Source organism: Canis lupus, chromosome 9, assembly GCF_011100685.1.
Source record: "Canis lupus familiaris isolate Mischka breed German Shepherd chromosome 9, alternate assembly UU_Cfam_GSD_1.0, whole genome shotgun sequence".
NCBI classification, from domain to species: domain Eukaryota; kingdom Metazoa; phylum Chordata; class Mammalia; order Carnivora; family Canidae; genus Canis; species Canis lupus.
The window spans coordinates 4,930,232-4,951,041 of NC_049230.1; the positions used below are offsets into that span (position 1 = coordinate 4,930,232).

The 20,810-nt window shown below is 50.4% G+C and overlaps 3 protein-coding genes across 14 annotated transcripts; 2 read left to right on the plus strand and 1 right to left on the minus strand.

Annotated features, from left to right (window-relative positions):
• Window positions 1-568: 568 nt before the first annotated feature.
• On the plus strand, window positions 569-4,533 carry SRSF2 (serine and arginine rich splicing factor 2). Of its 8 annotated transcripts, none has more exons than XR_005364175.1 (4): window positions 569-1,218; window positions 1,428-1,738; window positions 2,016-2,119; window positions 2,770-3,817. XR_005364175.1 is itself a non-coding variant. In XM_038546510.1 (3 exons), exons 1-2 carry the CDS (start codon window positions 857-859, stop codon window positions 1,729-1,731), a joined length of 666 nt encoding a protein of 221 aa, XP_038402438.1. In that variant the 5' UTR covers window positions 569-856; the 3' UTR covers window positions 1,732-1,738; window positions 2,016-3,817. The 8 variants fall into 8 exon arrangements, 2 of the variants coding, with proteins under 2 accessions (XP_038402438.1, XP_038402437.1); XR_005364177.1 differs by having other exon boundaries at window positions 570-1,218; window positions 1,428-2,274; window positions 2,770-2,867; window positions 3,372-4,533; XR_005364178.1 differs by having other exon boundaries at window positions 570-1,218; window positions 1,428-2,119; window positions 2,770-2,867; window positions 3,372-4,533.
• Window positions 3,215-9,184, minus strand: METTL23 (methyltransferase like 23). 3 transcript variants are annotated; one of them, XM_038546511.1, is made up of 5 exons: window positions 8,797-9,184; window positions 6,476-6,580; window positions 4,820-5,057; window positions 4,649-4,733; window positions 3,215-4,498 (listed from the first exon to the last, which is right to left on the minus strand). In XM_038546511.1, the coding sequence occupies exons 2-5, from the start codon at window positions 6,557-6,559 to the stop codon at window positions 4,333-4,335; spliced, it is 573 nt and encodes a 190-aa protein (XP_038402439.1). In that variant the 5' UTR covers window positions 6,560-6,580; window positions 8,797-9,184; the 3' UTR covers window positions 3,215-4,332. The 3 variants fall into 3 exon arrangements, with proteins under 3 accessions (XP_038402439.1, XP_038402440.1, XP_038402441.1); XM_038546512.1 differs by lacking the exon at window positions 8,797-9,184 and having other exon boundaries at window positions 4,820-4,963; XM_038546513.1 differs by lacking the exon at window positions 8,797-9,184 and having other exon boundaries at window positions 6,493-6,564.
• A 106-nt stretch (window positions 9,185-9,290) lies between these two features.
• Window positions 9,291-20,277, plus strand: JMJD6 (jumonji domain containing 6, arginine demethylase and lysine hydroxylase). 3 transcript variants are annotated; one of them, XR_005364171.1, is made up of 7 exons: window positions 9,291-9,736; window positions 10,157-10,545; window positions 11,220-11,506; window positions 12,913-13,048; window positions 13,515-13,608; window positions 14,381-14,519; window positions 15,389-15,809. XR_005364171.1 is itself a non-coding variant. In XM_038546508.1 (7 exons), exons 1-7 carry the CDS (start codon window positions 9,608-9,610, stop codon window positions 16,758-16,760), a joined length of 1,245 nt encoding a protein of 414 aa, XP_038402436.1. In that variant the 5' UTR covers window positions 9,293-9,607; the 3' UTR covers window positions 16,761-20,277. The 3 variants fall into 3 exon arrangements, 1 of the variants encoding a protein (XP_038402436.1); XR_005364172.1 differs by having other exon boundaries at window positions 13,520-13,608; XM_038546508.1 differs by lacking the exon at window positions 13,515-13,608 and adding an exon at window positions 16,724-20,277 and having other exon boundaries at window positions 9,293-9,736; window positions 15,389-15,516.
• The last annotated feature ends 533 nt before the right edge of the window (window positions 20,278-20,810 follow it).

Consider the following 20,810-nt stretch of genomic DNA (forward strand, 5'->3'; position numbering starts at 1 on the left):
GCCGCTCGGCCCGCTGGGAAATGTAGTCCCGCCCGCCCGAGGCACGCAGGCGCGCCGTGAGGAGGGGAGCGGGGCCGAGCCCGCGCGCCCCAGCGAGGGAGGGGCTGTTCAGCGGAACCCGGCGGAGGAGTGGGGAAGCGCGGGGAGGGAGCCCGGCGATGTCGTAGCGGGGTCCGAGAACGCTGGAGACCGCGGGACAAACGGGGGGGCGGGGAGGGAGGAGAAGTAGCCCCTCTGGCAGGGGCGGGAACCTTCTGCGGAGGCCCGAGCAGAAAAGCTGCGTGGAGCTCGGATACTGCCCTGAAAAGAAGGCGGGGCCTGGAAGGGGAGCGCTTCCTGTCCCTCCTGCGGGAGCAGCGCCCGTGCGGCCTCGCAGCCGGAAAGAGCGTTTCGCGGGCTTTCCAACTGCCCGCAAATTCCGCTCCCCCCTCCCAGCCACAGTGACTCCGCGCTTTTCGGCCCGCCCGCCGGGCTCTGCGCAGGCGCGTCGGGCAGGGGCGGGGCGCGTGGCCGCGGAGTTGCGGGGCGGGGAGGGGCGAGCCAATCAGGGGATTCATTTCCGGGTGGCGCGGGCGCCATTTTGTGAGGAGGGATATAAACGGGCGCCAGGGCCGGCCGCCCGCCCAGTTGTTTCTGTGGTGGAGGCGGCGGCTGCGGTGGTTCGCTCGCCTTTCCCGTCCACCGCGCCCGGTCCGGCCTCTCCCAGCGTCTCAACCGCGCGGAAGCCAACTGCCAGAGGCGCGGCGTCGAGCCGGGCTAGTGTGGGGAAACCGCCGCCTCAGCCGAGCGCGCGGGCCCGCCCAGGGCGTTACTAGGTCGGCGCGCAGTCGCGGCCCCCGGCCGGCGCTCCAGAGCCATGAGTTACGGTCGCCCGCCTCCCGATGTGGAGGGCATGACCTCCCTCAAGGTGGACAACCTGACCTACCGCACCTCGCCCGACACCCTGAGGCGCGTGTTCGAGAAGTACGGGCGCGTCGGCGACGTGTACATCCCGCGGGACCGCTACACCAAGGAGTCCCGCGGCTTCGCCTTCGTCCGCTTCCACGACAAGCGCGACGCCGAGGACGCCATGGACGCCATGGACGGGGCGGTGCTGGACGGCCGCGAGCTGCGGGTGCAGATGGCGCGCTACGGCCGCCCGCCGGACTCGCACCACAGCCGCCGGGGCCCGCCGCCCCGCCGCTACGGGGGCGGGGGCTACGGGCGCCGGAGCCGCAGGTAAGCGAGCCGGGGGCACAAAGGTCCGCGCGGACACGTGGCGGCGGCGGCGGCGGGCGGGCGGCGGGCGCGGGGCCGTGGCGGGCGGCCGGGAAATGGCGCCCGGGCGGCGCGGTAATGGCGGCGGGGCGGGCGCAGCACGCGGGCGGGGCGCGGCCCTGGCCCCGATGGCCGCCCTGACTGACGCCCGCCCGCCCGGCCGCCCGCAGCCCTCGGCGACGCCGCCGCAGCCGCTCCCGGAGTCGGAGCCGCTCCCGGTCCCGCAGCCGCTCCCGCTACAGCCGCTCCAAGTCTCGCTCCCGCACTCGCTCGAGGTCGCGGTCCACGTCCAAGTCCAGGTCGGCGCGAAGGTCCAAGTCCAAGTCGTCGTCGGTGTCCAGGTCTCGCTCGCGCTCCCGGTCCCGGTCCCGGTCCAGGAGTCCTCCGCCCGTGTCCAAGAGGGAGTCCAAGTCCAGGTCGCGCTCCAAGAGCCCCCCGAAGTCTCCCGAGGAGGAAGGAGCGGTGTCCTCTTAAGCGAATGGTAATGTCAATGGGGATCCGAGACGCACGGACTCGAACTCAGATGGGGTGTGCAGGAGCTTGTTATGATCCGTGTTAATATAAAGTGGCTCCTGGTGTCGGGAGTGCGGCTGTGAGCTAACTCAGCTTTGGGAGTAATACTGAAGAGAGGGGTCTGCAGAGAGGATGTGCATAAAGCTTAGATATTAATGGCTGTTTCGTAAACTGTTTGAGACCTATTAATGAAAATGACTATTTCTTGCTGTTTTTATCCAACGTCTGCATTTTCCCCTTTAAAGCTGCGGTCTCCTGTTTGATAAAAGAATATTGGCCAGTATTGCAGATTTTAACTGATTTGGCTGATCCTCCAGGGACCAGTTTCTGTGGGCGTGTATTGGAGCAGGTTTGTCTTTAAATGTTAAAGATGCACTATCCTCTTAGCGAAAACGATCAGTTCAACTATTGTTGTACTGACTGGGACTTCATATTCTAACGGATGTGGCAAACGAATTGCAAAAAAGAAGCAATGAACTTTCGGAACCCCAAAAAAGTTTACAGGTATTGCACTGGGTGGGGAAAGGATAGTGTGTCTTTAACTCTCAAATTGTTTGGTCCTATTTTTTAAAAGGAAAGGGCCCTAAGTAGCTCAGATATTCTCAATTGCCAAATGTTTCATTTGAAAACTAAAGATTTATCTTAAAATAGACTGATTTTCTGATTTCAAGTTGTTTTTGTTTGGATACCGTCCTTTTTCTTTTTTTTTTTTTCTTTCTTTTTTTCCCCCCTTTTCCTTTTTCCCTCCCTTATCATTTTTCACCTTGGTTATTTGGCCAAGATTGCATAAACACAAATTTGTAAAAGCGGATGGTAGCCTTTGTGAAAATTTCCTAATTGGGCCTTTAAAAAACTGATAATGGCTGGGTGGAACCTTTCCGTAACCTACTTGTTTCACCAGAGCCTTAGTAAGTACATGCCTGAAACTGAAACCATGTGCACTTTCAGTCACTTCACAGTAATGGAGGGTAAACTGAACTTTTCTCTTTTCAAACCTAGATGGGTCAACAAGCAACATAACAGAAGACTTGGGGGAGAAGGACCGCACACTCAGTCCATCGAAGAGTCCTTGGAACAAGCAACTGGCTATTGAAAAGGTTATTTTGTAACATTTTGTCTAACTTTTTACTTGTTTTAAGCTTTGCCTCAGGTGGCAAACTTCATTTTATGTGCCATTTTGTTGCTGTTATTCAAATTTCTTGTAATTTAGTGAGGTGAACGACTTCAGATTTCATTATTGGCTTGGATATTTGAGGTAAATTTTCCTTTTTGTTTATATAGTGCTGACTTTTTTTGTTTGAAATTAAACAGATTGGTAACCTAATTTGTGGCCTCCTGACTTTTAAGGAAACGTGTGCAGCCATTACACACAGCCTAAAGCTGTCAAGAGATTGACTCAACATTGCCTTCATTCCTTAAAATTAAAAACCTACAAAAGTCGGTGTAAATTTGTTTGTATATGTTATTTACCTTCAGATCTAAATGGTAATCTGAACCCAAATTTGTATAAAGACTTTTCAGGTGAAAAGACTTGATTTTTTGAAAGGATTGTTTACCAAACACAATTCTAATCTCTTCTCTTGTGTATTTTTGTGCACTAGGCGCAGTTGTGTAGCAGTTGAGTAATGCTGGTTAGCTGTTAAGGTGGCGTGTTGCAGTGCAGAGTGCTTGGCTGTTTCCTGTTTTCTCCTGATTGCTCCTGTGTAAAGATGCCTTGTCGTGCAGAAACAAATGGCTGTCCAGTTTATTAAAATGCCTGACAACTGCACTTCCAGTCACCCGGGCCTTGCATATAAATAACGGAGCATACAGTGAGCACATCTAGCTGATGATAAATACACCTTTTTTTCCCCCCTACCCCCAAAATGGTAAATCTGATCATCTTCATGTATGAACTTAAAATACGGAAAATGTTAAGGAAGCAAAATGGTTTGTAACTTTGTAAGTACTTATAACATGGTGTATCTTTTTGCTCATGAAAATTCTGTACTATAACCATTGTTTCTGTAGTTTAATTAAAACGTTTTCTTGGTGTTAGCTTTTCTCAGAATATGTCTTGGTCTTTTTTCCCCCTCCCTTTATTTGAAAGACCTGTGACCTGTGCAATTTACCTTGTGAATTGTTACTGACTGTACAGTATGAAGGTGAAATGTTTAGTAGTTGACTTTTTTCCCCCTTAAGTTAAAGTGGAAATGCCATTTCAGCACCCATAACCCCTAAAATCAATGCTCTAGGGTAGCACTTCTCTTGAGGTTGTGGATACTCCCTTCTTAGCTTAATTTATGGCCTGTTTTTATTTTTTATTTTTTTAAAGAACAGCCCAAGTCGTTTCTTGTTTGTTTTCTTACAGGCGTGTTAATTTTTGTTTTCATGGCTTTGTAACCCACAAGTGTTGTCTAGGTGACCCATCACAATCTTTAAGGCTGACAGATTTGGACCATCTTCAAATCCAATGTTTTTTTTGTACACCCAAGAAGTTAAAGTGGTCTGAGTCTAGTTGGCATGCCAGGTTGCTAATTAGTATTGACGTCGTCCCAGAACAACCTGTATGTAGGTGGTAATTCAGAGACTGTCCTTTGCAAAGGAGATGACCAGCATTTCAACCGTATGTCTTCCTGGAAGGGCAGATTCTGCTATATCTTCCTTGTCTGCATCAAAAGACTCCAGAGGAATGTGGACACATTTCATATCCCACTTGTAGAGCAAAGCTTCAAGTGACCAGTCAGCACTGAGAAAAAAAAATAAATTGTTTTTTTAAAATCATGCTTTTCCTGTTTTGCTTCAGATATGTTTTCATTTTGTCCTTAAAGTAGGTTATTGCATGAGGAGTAAAGTTTTAATAAAATTGAGAGAGTAAACCAAGATGATGCAGGCTTACCTTCTCACCTGGTAAGTAGACCACAGTTGGACTTTGGGGTTCTTCTGCATCAGAAAGTAGACTGTAGTTAAGATGTCTTCAAAATCTGGGAAGAGAGGACTCTTTAAATGGACTTGTACACATCACCTCTTTAGCCAAATGTACTATTGAAAACCAAAAAAGATTTATTACCTTCTGGTTCAAAGAACACATCAGATGCAAGAATAATATCTTGTGGTGGTAGAGCCAGAAGATCCTGAGACACATGGCCCCATGTCAGTCCAATGACACGCACCTGTGGCAGGTTATTCATTTCACAGCTTTGCCGGCAGATCTCTAGACAGTAAGGCAGCTCTGAACTGTCTGACAGGATTACTTCAGCACCACATTTTGCAGCCATAATTCCTGGAAGGCTCACTCCAGCTCCAATCTAATAAATTTATTAAAGGCTAGCATTTCAAAGTCCTGCTTAGCATTTCAGGGAATTTAGGATCTTAGTTTGCTAAGAACAGCGTCCATGAGGAGCTTGTCATAATCTATAAAATGTGCCACAACGAAGTATTGCTTTACTAGATGAAGCTTAAGCTTTTCAATTGTAGAACTTCTTGGGGGATTCCTCTTAATTGGCTGGGAAGGTTAATTCCCATACAGGGCCCTGTATTCTGCAACTGACAGTATCGCTTTCAAAGTCTGTATCTGGCAGCTTAATTGCTTAATAAGCCCTAGGTAGTTTGGGACACATGTTCTGTCATTTTCAGTTCTCTTAGCTGTCTATAAAGGAGCTCCTAATTATAGGACATGGGGTCTCAAGGTTTGATGAGTGACTTGCATGCACACCTGGCCATTACGGTTGTTACTACTCATTTTAACTGCTTTTATATGGCTATAACTTGACAGGTCTGCAACATGGCTTCCTACAAGGGATTTTCTAGTTGGGCCTTCAAAGTGACTAAGGAATAACCAAAGAATGCCTTTATTAAGTATTGTCTCTTTGGTTAAAACATAAGCTTCCCATTTTCCAGTTCTGAGGATAAGCATAGAGATTCTCAATCTCTCCAAATTGCCACTGATGGGAGGGTCCCTGGGTGGCTCAGTGGTTGAGTGCCTGCCTTCCACCCAGGGCGTGATCCTGGAGACCAGAGATCAAGTCCCACATCAGGCTCCCTGCGTGGAGCCTGCTTCTCCCTCTGCCTGTGTCTCTGCCCCTCTCAATGTCTCTCATGAATGAATAAGTAAAATCTTGTAAAAAAATAAATTGCCACTGATATTCAGGCCAGAAGTGCACCAAGTGCCTTCCCACTGCTCATTTATTTACATGGTTTTGCAAAAGTTAAGAGGTGTTACTAAGTTTTGGATTTATCCTCAGCCTTCAGATTTAAGTCTTGTACCATTTCTGCAAACTTGACAATTTCTCCAACCCTTTAGCAGGTTCCTGTCAGGTGGAGTGAGAGAAAGCTTGGGATACTCAAGATTTCCAAAAAATGGAAAAGGCTACTTTATAAGAAACTGCATGTGTCACAGACCCCCGATTACCCTACTGGGTCACCCTGGAAAGATTGCCTTAATGACTGCTTCCATGCCAAGATTCTAGAACTAAGATTAGTCAATGGGCTTCACTTAGAATAATGGTCAGCATAATGTAAAGGGCCAGATATTTTAGTCTCGATGGGACTCCTGTGGTCTCTGGTACATGTTCTTTTTTTAAACAACCTAAAATGTAAAAAGCATTCTTCACTCAAGACTTACAAGTTGGTCAAATCACCCAATTTAAAAATATTTAAACAAAAGTAACAAGCACATAGACTTAAATCTGAACAGGATTTCAGGAAATCTCAAGAGCACTTGTACCTCTAAAACAGCCTTGCCCGGCAGAGATCTTCTGTGAAACCACAGGTACTGAGCCAGGACCACCGCACAGGGCCAAACATACATCCCATATTGGAGATGGAGGACCTGAAAAGAATTTTTTGTATGCCAAAAATAACTCCTCTGCTGGCAGCTGGAATATTTTACAGTCAGAATGCCCAACACTGGCATCTATCACAAAAATGACAGTTCCCTGCTCTCTAGTTCACATCCCAGGAAGTATATGAAACTGCAATACCCTGTGATAAGCACTCTTCATACCCTCATTCGTTCAACAAACATTCATCCAGGCACTTGAGTGGTTTAGTGGGCTAAGGATGTAACTTAGGTTAAGGGTGTAAGGCTCGTAGAATACAGACATCCTACTGGGAAAAGACAAGCCATAAGTAAGCAAATACATTCTTCATTGGTGATAATGCTAACAAACACGAAAACGTGATGTGAGATAGTGGGGGCAGGGAGGGGTGGGGAGACAGTGACCACAAGCTGGCTGTCCTAGATAGGGAGAATGATACAGGCAAAGGCCCTGAAGCAGGAACTAAAAAGCCTCTGGCTGGACCACAGAGGGCGCCGACTGCTGGAGGCAGGGAGGCAGGGTTGTGGTAGGTCAGAGGGAAGGCAGAGACCAGACCAGTGGGGTCTTGCAGGCCATGGGAAGTTCAGCTTTTATTGTAAGGCAGTTAAGAATGTATAGGGACGCGTGGGTGGCTCTGGTAGAGCGTCTGCTTCGTCTGCTTCGGCTGGGGGCATGATCCCAGAGTCCCGGGGTTGAGTCCCACATCGGCTCCCTGCGGGGAGCCTGGCTCTCCCTCTGTGTCTCATGGAAAAACAAATATTTTTTTAAAAAATGTATCTGGGGCTTATAATCACGCATTGATTTGGTATGCTAATGAGAGACAATGAGGCTGGGAAGACTTTCAACAAGTTTGAGTGCAGCTCAGTCCTGGAGTCAGGAAGGCAGGCAGCTTACACAGCCTTTGGAGAGAATCGTGAGAGCACAGTATTTAGGGAGGCAAAAAAACGGCTCACACCTTGGCAATGAGCCTGCCTGAGTTCAAGCGCTGGATGTGTAACTTACTAGCTGTGTGACTGCACCCTGTCCATGCTTGTTTCCTCACCTGCAAAACACTATCTCCTCGGGTGACTTGGAAGACTCAGTGCTAACCTAGTATAGCACCCAGCACAAAACAGTCAAGGTGAGCGGTTCTTAAACTGCAAAACTGCAAGTCTTTCCGTTTTCTAGAGCAGAGGGTGCTGCTAGTGGATTGGTTGGAAAGGCCGCTGAAGTGGTAAAAGCATCAAAGGCGAAGGAACTGAAGGTCCAAATTCAAGCAGTCAATTCACTCAACAAAAATATTAGTGCCCTGGAACACATGGGTGGCTCAGTGGTTGAGCATCTGCCTTCAGCTTAGGTCACGATCCCTGGGTTCTGGGATCCAGCCCGGCCTTAGGGGAACCTGCTTCTCCTCTGCCTGTGTCTCTGCCTCTCTCTCTCCATTTCTCATGGATAAATACATAAAATCTTAAAAAAAAAAAAAAAAAAAGGTTAGTGCATGGGCACTGGTACTAAGCGTAGCAAGTGCAGCCTGAATAAAACGCCTGCCCTGGTAGATTTTACCCCAGATACAATTAAAGGATTTCTAACCAAAGCAGTGAGTTTGCAAGATTTGGGTGTAAAAGGGTCTTTATTCTCACAGGGAATATTTCCACCTCCTAAACTTGGAAAGAGATCCCAGTGGGGTATTTCAACACGACGGCATTTAAAAAACACCAGAAATGGTTTTCGCTTGAGACTTCACCTCCTCTTAGGCGGTTTTTTTTTTTTTTTTTTTTTTTGGTCTTTAAATGGTTTCTGCTCATGCCTCCCTCATTAGACTGCTGTTAAAGTCGAAACATTGCTACCTCCAAATACTTTAAAAATCCGGATGCATAAGGTATTACTTCTATTATTACAGATTATAGAGTTTGGGGACAGCTGTGAGCTGACAGGAGCAAGTGACGGTCGGCCCAAGAAACTTTATTTGGACAGTGAGGGTGGACTCTCCGATCCTTGGTAAAGCTGAACTAAGAAGCCCTTTAACAAGACCAAAGGAAGCATTTGGTGTCCAAATGCCCCTTTTCTGGCAAGGCCCCCCAAGTGTCTTACTTAGGAGACTGCCAAGGGCTTCACACCGCAGACCTCCCCGCCCTGAGGAGCATCGCCCCAACCCTCCCGACGCCGCCAGGTCGGCTGGACCCGCTCCCGCCCCGGGCGCCCCCGCAGAGGACCCGAGGCGCCCCCCGGCGGCACCCGCCGCACGCACCTGCGGGACGCGGACCTCCAGCACTGCCCCCTCTGCCCCCAGGCCCGGCTCCTCCGAGAACCGAAAGCGCTGGGCCCGGGCCGCATGCCCTCGGAGGTCACGCTCGCCCAGCGGGGAGTCGGGGGCCCCCGGGCCGGCCGGGAGCAGCGACGAGCGCCGGGCTGCCAGGCTGCGCGCGCGGGAAACCCCGAGGCCGGCTGGGGCCGTCTCACTGGCGCCACGTGGCCCTTCGCGGCCCCCGTCGGGTCGGGGCAACTCGACAGGAAGGGCGGGGAAAGCAGCCCTCGGGCGGGGATGCGGCCACGCGGTGAGGAGACACGGGGACGCCAGGCAAAAACGGACACGGAAGACAGGCGACCTCAGCCGCTCGCCCGCCGGAAACGGGCCGCCGGCGAAGCGCCTCGCCTCCGGAAGTGACGCGCAGACCGGAAGCGGGCGCGGGAGAGGCGGGGCCGCAGTGAGGCGGCTCCTCGTTCGGCGCGACCTTCCCAACATGGCGGAGAGCCGGCGAGTGTGAGGGCGGACCCCGGAGGCGCCCGGACCAATGGCTCACCGCGAGAGGCCGGGGGGCGGGGAAGACGGCAGCCGCGTGCCCAACCCGAGGCCCGGGAGGTGGTTGGGGAGTGAATTTTCTGGAAGGCGACTTTAAAGGCGCCAGGCCGGAGCGAAGGGCGTTTGGGTGCCGCCGCCGCCGCCGCCGCTGCCGCCTCTGCCGCCGCTGCCGCCGCCCGGGTCGGGGAGGGGGCGCGTTGCAAGTAGGAAGCGAGGCGCTCCGGGGCCGTCGCGGGAGCAGCTGGGGACCCCCCGCAGGATGAACCACAAGAGCAAGAAGCGCATCCGCGAGGCCAAGCGGAGTGCGCGGCCGGAGCTCAAGGACTCGCTGGACTGGACCCGTCACAACTACTACGAGAGCTTCTCGCTGAACCCGGCGGCCGTGGCGGTGAGTGGGCCGGGGTCGCGGGCACCTCCGCACGGCTGCGCCCCGCCCCCCGCCGGTGCCCAGCGCGGCAGCCCCGGGTCCCCAGGGGCTCGCCCGCGCCCCGCAGAGGTCGGGGTCCTCGGGCCCGGGTTCCAGGGCGGCCCCCTTCCTCCCGCGCCGCCGCCCGGAGGCTGACCCCGTTGGCCGTGGAGGCCCACGAGTGGGAGATAAGCCGTTTCCCCTGGTGGGGCGGCGCTGGGTGCGACGTGTCAGTCCACTCGCGGGTCCTTGTGCCTCCCCGCCCCCCTCCACGTCCCCAAGGTAAGCCAGAACGAGAATCTGGCTCCTTAGGTATGTCACTGCTAATTAATCCTGGGGGACGCCTTTTGCTGCCGCCGGACCTTTTTTTTTTTTTAACTGGGTAGGTCTTTTCTGGTTCAGGATAACGTGGAAAGGGCAGACGCCTTACAGCTGTCGGTGGAAGAATTTGTGGAGCGCTATGAACGACCCTACAAGCCCGTGGTTCTGCTGAACGCCCAAGAGGGCTGGTCTGCGCAGGAGAAGTGGACCCTGGAGCGCCTGAAAAGGAAGTACCGGAACCAGAAGTTCAAGTGTGGCGAGGATAATGACGGCTACTCCGTGAAGATGAAGATGAAATACTACATCGAGTACATGGAGAGCACTCGGGATGACAGCCCCCTCTACATCTTTGACAGCAGCTACGGTGAACACCCTAAAAGAAGGAAACTTCTGGAGGACTACAAAGTGCCCAAGTTTTTCACCGATGACCTCTTCCAGTATGCTGGGGAGAAACGCAGGCCGCCTTACAGGTGAAGTTACCTGGCAGTGAGGCCGTTACAGTCTAACGTACAAGTCTAACTTAGTGTGTGTCACCTGAGCTCAGTCAGCTGATCTTTCTCCATAGCAGTGAGTGGTTCTGCTGGGCTGCACATGAAGCTTATTTAGGGGGGGGTGACTGCTGCCTGCGCAGGTCCTACAGCCACAGACTGGTTTCACTGGTCTGGGTTGCCACTTGGGCATTAGGATTTCTGAAGGCTCCCCAGGTGACTCAAACGTGCAACCAAAGTTAAACTAACACTCATCTTTGAGGGAAGTTTTAATAGTTAAAGCCCAGTGGTAATAAGCCACATCAGTGATTTTTTTTTTCTTCTGTTATGGAGCATTTCAGACATTCAGCGTTTCTGCGTAGCAGGATTTTTGTAGTACCTGAAATAAAGAGCACATTGGGGGCACTTGGGTGGCTCAGTTGGTTAAGCGCTTGTCTTCAGCTCAGGTCATGATCTCAGGGTCCTGGGATCCAGCCTCACATTGGGCTCTGCACTCAGTGGGAAATCTTCTCTCTTCCCCTGCTTGTTCTGTCTCTCTAATAAATAAAATCTTAAAAAAAAAAAAAAAAGCACAACATTAAAACTAAGAACTTGTGATTTTGTAGTATGTGAACAGTTAAGTTACTCTTTGTATCTTGGTTGTTTTCACTCCTTAGGTGGTTTGTGATGGGGCCACCACGCTCTGGAACCGGAATTCACATCGACCCTCTGGGAACCAGTGCCTGGAATGCCTTAGTTCAGGGCCACAAGCGCTGGTGCCTGTTTCCTACCAGCACGCCTAGGGAGCTCATCAAGGTGACCCGTGAAGAAGGAGGGAACCAGCAAGATGAAGCCATTACCTGGTTTAGTATCATTCATCCCCGGACACAGCTTCCTACTTGGCCACCTGAATTCAAACCCCTGGAAATCTTACAAAAACCAGGAGAGACTGTCTTTGTACCAGGTATAGATGAAATGAGAGGAATTACATTCTTTGATTTCATTTTTTTGGTCATTTGGGGGCACAAGGGTATATATAGAGAAGGAGTCAAACAAGTCCATCTGCATGCTGATTCTTTTTTTTTTTTTTTTTTTTTTTTTAATTTTATTTATTTATGATAGTCACATAGAGAGAGAGAGAGAGAGGCAGAGACACAGGCAGAGGGAGAAGCAGGCTCCATGCACCTGGAGCCTGACGTGGGATTCGATCCCGGGTCTCCAGGATCACGCCCTGGGCCAAAGGCAGGCGCCAAACCGCTGCGCCACCCAGGGATCCCTGCATGCTGATTCTTAATGAACTCCCTGATGCCCAGCTTGGACAGTGATGTGCTGCTGTGTTGTCAAGTGGTTAGGGGGCTACTGTCCCATTTTTCTTGTAACCTGCAGATACGGTGCCTATTGATAAACTTTATGTGAGGATTATATTCATTTTTATGCCTAGCAGTTTTCTGGTGTCCCTGTGGATGTGCAGTGACTTGTGCATTTTTCTGTAAATTGAGTTTTCAATACAGTGTGGCACTGGCCAGTTGAGCCAGGAAATAACTTGGGGCCAATGCAGCAAGTCCCACACTTGAAAACTGTTAGTTTTGGTAGATTAAGTGTTAAGAGCAAGGGTATTTAATTTTTCTTTTAAGATTTTATTTATTTATTTATGAGAGACACAGGCAAAGGGAGAAGCAGGGGAGAGGAGGGTGGGGGGGAATGGGTGACGGGCACTGAGGGGGGCACTTGATGGGATGAGCACTGGGTGTTATTCTGTACGTTGGTAAATTGAACACCAATAAAAAATAAATTTATTATTAAAAAAAAAAAGAGGGAGAAGCAGGCTCCCTGCAGGGAGCCCAGTGTGGGACTCGATCTCACGACCCTGGGATCACGACCTGAGCTAATGGCAGACTCTCAACCACTGAGCCACCCAGTGCCCCACAAGGCTATTTGGTATTATAGGAGGTAGGTGTTCTCCTCTTAGAAGCCAAAGAACTTGCTGCCTTTACAGTTTTAATCACCGTTTTGATCACCGTTTTGAATTAAAAGGGGTCAACACACTTTTTCTGTGAAGGGCAGAGAGTAAATATTTTAAGCACCGTGGACCAGACAGCATCTGTTCCAACTGCTCAGCTCTGCCTGTGGAGCAGAAAAGCAGCCGTAGACAGTCCAGAAATGAACAGGCATGGCTGTGCTCCAGTAGAACTTTATATAAATTGCTTGTGATTCCTGGATCAGGAGAACCATTGACCACTCTGGGTCTGATGTTTCTGAGTGTCTACTCATCTCACCTATAGATAGGAATCCTCTATTCATGAAGCTTATGTTATTTGTGGTTGTGTATAGACCCAAACCCTGCTTAACTGTTTCCTCGTTGGATTTCAGGAGGCTGGTGGCACGTCGTCCTTAATCTCGACACCACCATTGCCATCACCCAGAATTTTGCCAGCAGCACCAATTTCCCTGTTGTATGGCACAAGACGGTAAGAGGGAGACCAAAGTTATCGAGGAAATGGTATAGGTGAGAGACATTTTTTTCTCATTTCTGCTTTGTTCCGATTCCTACCCCAGAGGTGAAGTGGAAGGAGTCCACTGCTGCAGTAACGTGTGCTGATCTTAGGCCTGGGAGAGCTGGGGTACAAAAGCTCACGGGCAGAGGAGAGTGGGTCCAAGGTCAGGACTAGTTCTCAGGATGCTTGCCAGCCTCGAGGTGTGACAGGCTAAGACTCTGCATGTTTGATCAGTCAGTCAAAACGTGGTCATAATTGGGATTGGTCCTCATTTTCTGTTTCTTTTTTGTTTTCTGCTTTGGTTTTGTTTTGTTTTCCCCAAAGCTAGCGCTAGCAAAGGAAGCCTTTTTGTTTGGGTTTTATTTTGGTTCATTCTTTTTCTTACTCAGAAGCATTATTCCCCTTTGAACTTATTACCTTCAGTTCTTGTGAGTGAGGTGACTGCCCTGGAGACTTAGCTCCTCTGTTTATCCACAGAACAGATACAGCACGGGCAGCGGCAGTGCAAGCCACCCCCAGCCACCCCGTGCCACTGTGTCCCAACCCTGACCTGGAGGGACCAGCTCTCGGGGTAAGAGAGGGATCCTGGCTTGGTCAGTGCTCAGCCTCCCTGCTGAGAGGGCCAGCAAGGGTGGTGGCTTTGTTCTCCCCGGACTCTCGGGCACCTGAGGCCCACTTACTCCATCCCATAGGCCGCTGTGTGCTGTGATAGGGTCATTTTAAAGGCCTTAACCATACAGCTGGTCTTTTGTCCCTGGTTAGAGTGGATGCCAAATCAGGTCCCTAAGGGGAGGGCTGCTGCCTCTGAAAGTCCAGTTCAGTTTTATCTTCAAGTGAGGGGGACCCTCTCTGTTGCTTGGCACTTCTTGTTTCTCACAAACCTAATTGTTGCTACTCTTACGAATAGAATTTAACCAAGCCCAACTGCAGTCACTCAGTGCTGTGTCGTGGAAAGGAAGGGTTTTAAAAATCAGCTAGGAAAGGTTCAGGAAAACAAGGAAGAGAGACTCTTTCTCCCAGGTGGGGGAAAAATAAAATAAGACTAACTCAGGGCAACTTTGCCTCACACGTTGGCAGCACGGCTGGCTCCTATGCGAAGGTCGTAGTAACTTGTGTGCAGCTAGTTCGCCTTTTCAGAAAAGCCTGAGCAGCATGTTTAGGGCTTTTGTTCCCAGCCTGTGGATTCGTGTGTCCTCACCACTGTCCAGCACCCATTCTGAGCCAGGGCACCTGACATTCCCAGGTGCTTCTGAGAGAGACAGGCCTCAGCGTTGAGTCCGGGTTGTTGTGCGCGGGCTTCATTGCCGGTCCCAGCACTGGGAACAATGTTTCTTGTCTCTCAGGATCTTGAAGCAAGAGCACCCCGAGTTGGCGGTCCTGGCCGACTCTGTTGACCTTCAGGAGTCCACAGGTATTGCCTCGGACAGCTCCAGTGACTCCTCCAGCTCCTCCAGCTCCAGCTCGTCGGACTCGGACTCCGAGGTGAGGCCTTGCTTCCTTCCCAGGCCTTCAGGGCAAGGCGCCCCGGCAAAACCAGTGGTGGCTCTCCCTCCTCCTGTCTGGGAAGGAGAAAAGCGTGAACATTTTCCGCTTTCTTCCAAGAACTTCGACCGCCACCATCTCTGCCACGTGGTGAATTTTAGCCGTATTATAGCCTTGTGTGTGTGCACACATGCGCATATCCTTGCAGTAGCCTCAAGAGATAAAAGGAGTACTTGGGGATTTCGTTAAGTGAACCACCCAGGATCACATAGCTTGTGAACGGCAGTATGGGGATTCGAACTTGGAGCATTGTCACCTCAAAGCTCATGTTGAGAATTGTCCCTGTGGGTGTCAGTTGTAAGCCTGGCAGCTCAGCAAATTCAGTGGCTTGTTAGAAGCTAACGTCACATTGGGGAAGAGGAACCTGTGCCCTTAGCAGATGAAATAAATTCCTGTCATAGCACTTTGCATAATCGGTTGATTTGGGGTTTTGCCAGGGGGCAAGTGGGGGGTGAATGTTACATGCTGTTACTTCTTGCTTCCCCCCCTCGGGGTCTGTGCAAGTGCAGTCAGAGTGCACAATGCAATCTCCAAATGCTGTCTGTAAAATGTTCTTAGAGCCTTGATTTCAAACAATCCCTCTGTTGGAGACTGCTGGAAAGACACCTGGTACCTGAGGGAAGTTGCAGTGTTTGGGGAGGAACACCAGAGGGAGATGGATATTTGGACTGTGTTGCAGAGCTGTCATAAACGGCCGCTTCACTCTGGGAGGGCACGGACAGCATTTGTGCTATCTCTCGAGGTTGGATGTTTACAGACAAAATGGGTTGCATCTAATTGAGTTCCTGTTTTTTTTCCCCTGTGTCCAGTGTGAGTCTGGGTCTGAAGGTGATGGCACAATGCACCGCAGGAAGAAGCGGAGGACGTGCAGCATGATGGGAAATGGGGACACCACCTCCCAGGATGACTGTGTGAGCAAAGAACGCAGCTCCTCCAGGTGACCACGCACGGCTGTTGTCTGTGTAGAAGGACATGCCCCCAGCGAGGGGCAGGGCCCTGGGGAGGGCAGCCTTCTGAAGCTGCAGACAAGGGGAGGGCCGGAGAAAGCCAGAGAACAAGGATGCCCTCGGAATAGGAGTCCGTTCACTTAGCATTTGCTGCAGTAGCTTCTTTCTCTGCTACCAATGCAAAGTAATGTGGCTTATTTTATGCATAAAGGCAAGAATCTATGTGGATGGTGCCAAGGAAACCCTTAACATTATTTAATAAAAACTCAATCCATTTTACATCCTTGAAACTTTTGTCCTTGGAGAATCCCAGAACCTCCCCTGTGGTGTTGTGGGAAAGTAGTGACTCCACTGGTGTGTACCCTTGATGGGGAAGTGGTGGTTACGGCCTAAGTGAAGGTACCCAGTGTCTCCTGAGAGCCTGAGGTGTGGCCTCCTGCTTTTCCCCCCACTTGCCATTGTCGCTTTGAGCACTCACATCAAGTGAGGCAGCCGTGAAGAGCTCAGTTATAGGAGGTTTTTGTCACATCTCCCGTGTCTCTTGATTTGCACCAGATTGGGTCTAAATAATAGTGAAGCAGTCCCTCTGCCAGCATGTGCCCTTGCAGGGGTACGTGATGGGCTTACAGTGAGGTCTGGAGCCAGAGCCCCTTCTCATTTGCGAGCCGCAGTGTGCCAGGCAGTGGCGGTCAGCAGGAGGGTCCCGGGAGGAGTTCAGTACTGAAGCTTGTGCGGCTCCCAGTGTCTGAAGGCCTGGCCTGCCTGCCGCGGGTGGCGTTCCTGCTGTGTTCTTTGTGTGTCTGAGCAGCTGGCTGTTTTCTCACCTGTCTGAGGAAAGCTGGGGACCTGCATGCCTTGCTGTTCGTTGTCCTCTTTCTCCACAGTCAGGCTAGAATTCTGCAGGAAGTTCAGGTGTCCTAGTCACAGGAATTGATGGGACTAGACTATGCATTTCTGAACCCGGTTCTCTTCACAGCCGTTGTTAGATTTCTCTTCTTGCTTTTTAAAGATGTTTCTGTTATAAATTCCCCCCACCGGCGAAATGTGCCTTTGTAACGTGTAAGAAAAGGGTTTAGGGACAGCCCTGCCCTGAGTTGCACACAGGGTCCTGGGGTTCTGCTTTAACATTGCCTTCCAGCTTCGCACCGGCTGTGCTGTCTACATGCTGATTACAGGCAGTTGTACTTTCCTTGGCAGGATTAGGGACACTTGTGGAGGCCGGGCTCACCCCTGAGCAAATAAAGAGACTCTCCCTGAGGTGGCTCCTGTGTACGCTGTTGGCGGCCACCTGACTCAGTTTTCACGTCTTCTGCTCCCACCTTCTCCTTTGTCTTCTTTGAATTTGGATAATCCTTCTCTGGTCCAAGCTTCTGTCTTCGGTCAAATGGTGTTTTTACTGCTTACTAAGAATAGATGGTCAAGAAGTGTCAAAACTCAGCAAGCTCAGTGAAACACGAAACACTGAAGGCTGCCGTGCTGTTGGGTGAGGAGGCCTATGCTGTCTCACTTACACCACGACCTCGAGGCTGCAGGGCTGAGATCCCTTGAGTATCTCACTGCGTGTGATAACCTCCCGACGTGGGTAAGGAACCTCTGCTCTCCGAGAGCCGGCTGTGCACAAGCAGGCCCCGAAGGGTGAGTGGACTTGGATTCGTGTGTGAGCCAATTACACATAAAAAGTGCCGCGCATGTGCCACTTCCCTGTCACTGTCCCAAAGCCGCACTCCCTGGCAGTGACCCAGCCAGCAAGTGCAGTGCCGCTCACTGCTGCGAGCGCTGTCTTTGGACACATTTCCTTCTCACCACCATCAGAGAGGCTCTTAAATTTAAGCAGTGTGTTCGTATAGTGTATTTTGGGGGAGGGATGACATATCAGGGTTTTTGTTTAGGAACAGTATGGGAATGGTGTTTGGTGTGTTTTATCACAGAATTTAAATTATGAATAGGGCCAACTTCTAACAGATGTGTCCTGTTCTTTCCTACCATGTGATCCATAAGGCAGGAGCTCTCTGTAAGAGACTTCACGATTAGTGCCCTTATTTGTTTGACCAGCAGACGAGAGGTGGGTGGCTTGTGCTACATGTCTGGAAATAAATCCATATATGGTGCTTCCAGTCTTTGGGATCTGTTTAGGATTCTAATAACTCTGGTATGAATACTTGGGATTGACCAGCAGTTTCCATTACTTGCTCTCTCAACTCACCTGCTTGCCTTAATTGGTCCCTAAATTCATCTAAATTTAAATAAAAGTAAGGGGGGGCTTGTCAAGGATATTTCCAGTGGAGAGGACTGAGCAGCATGTCCTGTTCTGGATGGGAGTGTAGGTAAAGGCATTAGCAGCCAGAGGGCAGCAAGAGCTCTCACTGGGGAGTGTTTGGGAGGAGCAGAGGAGTGTGTGCAGACATCCTGGAGTTGTATGGTTCCTCCCTCAACATGGGTATAATCTGGGGAATTCAGATCTCTTCTGTGCAAAAGTCCTATTTTTAACAGACTGATTATCATTTCATGACACTACCTCAGTCACGTGGCTTTCCTCTAGGAGGCTGATCCCTTATTTTGCCATAGTCAGTTCTCATTTGCGTTCTCAAATGCCAATCCAGATGTGTGGCCAGATTGGATGGAAAACATCTACTGCCTTCATCGGTGCCTGTCACCTGCCCCAACGTGCTGCTCTCCTCTTCCCCACCAGGCTACAGGGGCTTAGGCTCTTGCTTCCAGGGTCTGTTTGGGTGTGCATAAAGTCAAACCCCAAATTTATCATTTCTTTGTGTTAACAAGGTGTTCCTCCGTCTCCTTTTTCAAATTTTCTTGCCATCTTCCAAAATGGTTTTTTCTTTTCCCTATATTGCTAAGGGGCTGTCACACCTTCTCAAATCCATACCAACTTCTCTCTGAACTTCAGTTTAGAGAAGAAAAAAAAAAAATCTAAAGGCCATTCGCCGCCAGGGGGCGTGGTAGGACACTTTTGCAGTGGCTGGGATGCCGAGGTTAGAAGTTTGAATTGGAGAGATGAGCCTTCCCCAGAGGCCAACGGTGTTCCTGTTTGACAAACCATATCCAGAAATGAGGGCTCCAGCCCATCTGACAGGCCCGCAGTCACCTCACCGGAAAGCATCTGGATCACACGGGTTACATGCTGCCGTTCGGCTCTTACCACCCCGTGAGTGACCATGGGGCAGGGCAGTCTTTATTTAGCTATGCCAGAGATTCAATACCTTCCCCCTGCCCACCTCCCAGCCCCGGCCCCTTTTATCGTCCCTGTGGCCCAGCCAAGCACACCATTATGGAAATAAAGCAGGGATGAGTTGGGGAAACCGTGAGAGAGGAGTGCCGTGATGACTGGATGCTGGGGATGAAGTAGGAAATGGGAACCAGGGGCCCATCTGTTCTGGAGTTAACCTTTTAACCCACCTGGCCTGAGCTCCCCCTTTGAGTGGTGTCAACAGCTTAGTAAGGGCAAGAACACAACATGAAACTTCTTAGGGATTCTTCTGCCAACTGAAAACCAACAAGCTGGCTCCTGGAAGAAGGGCTCTTGGACCAGTAGCTACTGATAGGGAGCAGGGTTCATGAAGACAGTGAGGGGCAGGGGAGGCTCTGGGCTTTGGGAACAAGCACCAAAGACTTATCATCATCCTGAAGTATCCAGGCTGCACACAGGCCTCCCTGGGGTCAGTAGTAGTGCTGGGATATTCAGGGTGACACCTTTGAGGGGAGAGCCACCGAACAGGGACGTTGTTCCTGTTTGGCTCAGGCTTACAGATGCCCACTTACTAATCATCCAAGCATTCAGCCTGTGTTTGAGTGCCAGGCACTGTTCTAGGTGCTGGAGATGCAGCAGTGACAAGCTCAGGTCCCCCTCCTTATGGAGCTGAAAGACTGAGTGCGCCATGCATGGTTCCCAACGGTCGCTGGTCAGAGTAGGTGGAGTCAGGCACATCCATTTCCACGACCAGAAAAGTAAGTTCAGACCTTACTAAATTCAGGTTTATGAGACCTTCATAAAAGAACATAATTAACATCATAGCTATGTTCTCAGCTTAGTGTTTGGTTTCTCTCTAAATTAGCTGAAGATATTTAAGGATTGGCAAGAAAGTTGCTGGTATAAGTGCTTTATGAAGTTACTAGAGGTTCAGCCTGGATATGATTTAGGACTTTAGACAAGAGTGTGAGATGGAATAGGAGTTTTCCAGTAAATGTTGTAAAAAGTGCTTTCTAGGACGTAGGCGTGTACGTGCGCAGCTATAGGTTCCTTGAATTGTGTGTAGCGTTTCCACAAATAAGTTGTCATGTGCGTGCTGGGTACTGCTGATGGTTTCCTGTGGAGTCTGGTGTCTCCTCACACTCCCCCCTCCCTGCCTTCTGTCAAGATGTTCCACTGATGTTACATTATATACAGCAAAACGAGATGAACCTCGCACCCCAGCCCCCTTGGGTGGTGGCTCTTGACTTTTGTCTCATCATCCTTAATTCAAAAACTTGAGACATCTAGCCCCCACTGAATGTCCCATGAGAACTGGCCCGGCCTGCTGTCTCCAAGGGGACTGGACAGTGCAGAAGAATTGGGACTGTGCCGAGTCCTTGTGCCTCTTGCAGCTGTCACCTAGACACCCAGCAGCCTGCTGCGCCTGCTTTCATCTCGCCGGGGGCTTCGCCACCGGATGCCTGTGGCTCTGCCATTTGATTGGTATTTTTAACTTTCACTTGGATGAAACTTGTTCATCATTTTAAATAAAGCAACTTGATTTGGAGTTGGGTTTTTTTTTTTTCCTTGTTCTTGTTTCTTTTCATTATTCATCTGATAGTGAATACAGAATGTAACTAAGTTAGTACAATGGGCCCTCTTAAAAGTATACTTTCAAACAGTGAAGGCAGGGGACAGAAAAGAAGGCCCTCTTTGGCTGAAAGTCACCCCCATCCCGGGGGTGGGGGTGGGGGGCAAAGGCCATAGCCAAGACAGGAGCCCATTCCACATTTTATAGCTACAGGGCATTTTTCATGAACCACCACTGAAATTCCTTGTGCTGGCACCCCTGACTATGATGTGGAGCAGCAGGACCAAACTCCCCCTCTTCCTGGAAGCCTGCAGTCATAACTGGAGCTCAAGAGGAAGCCTGAGCACTTACCGGTGTCTTCCACTTCAACAGCTGTCCATCTAGCTTCCTGGCTTACACCAGCTATCAGCTCAGGCACTGTAATTTTTCCAAAAGCAATAAATGTATCCTAAGCAGAAACTGGCACCCTGTTTTTTCAACTGGTACCTGACAAACTGCCCTGTGTTTAC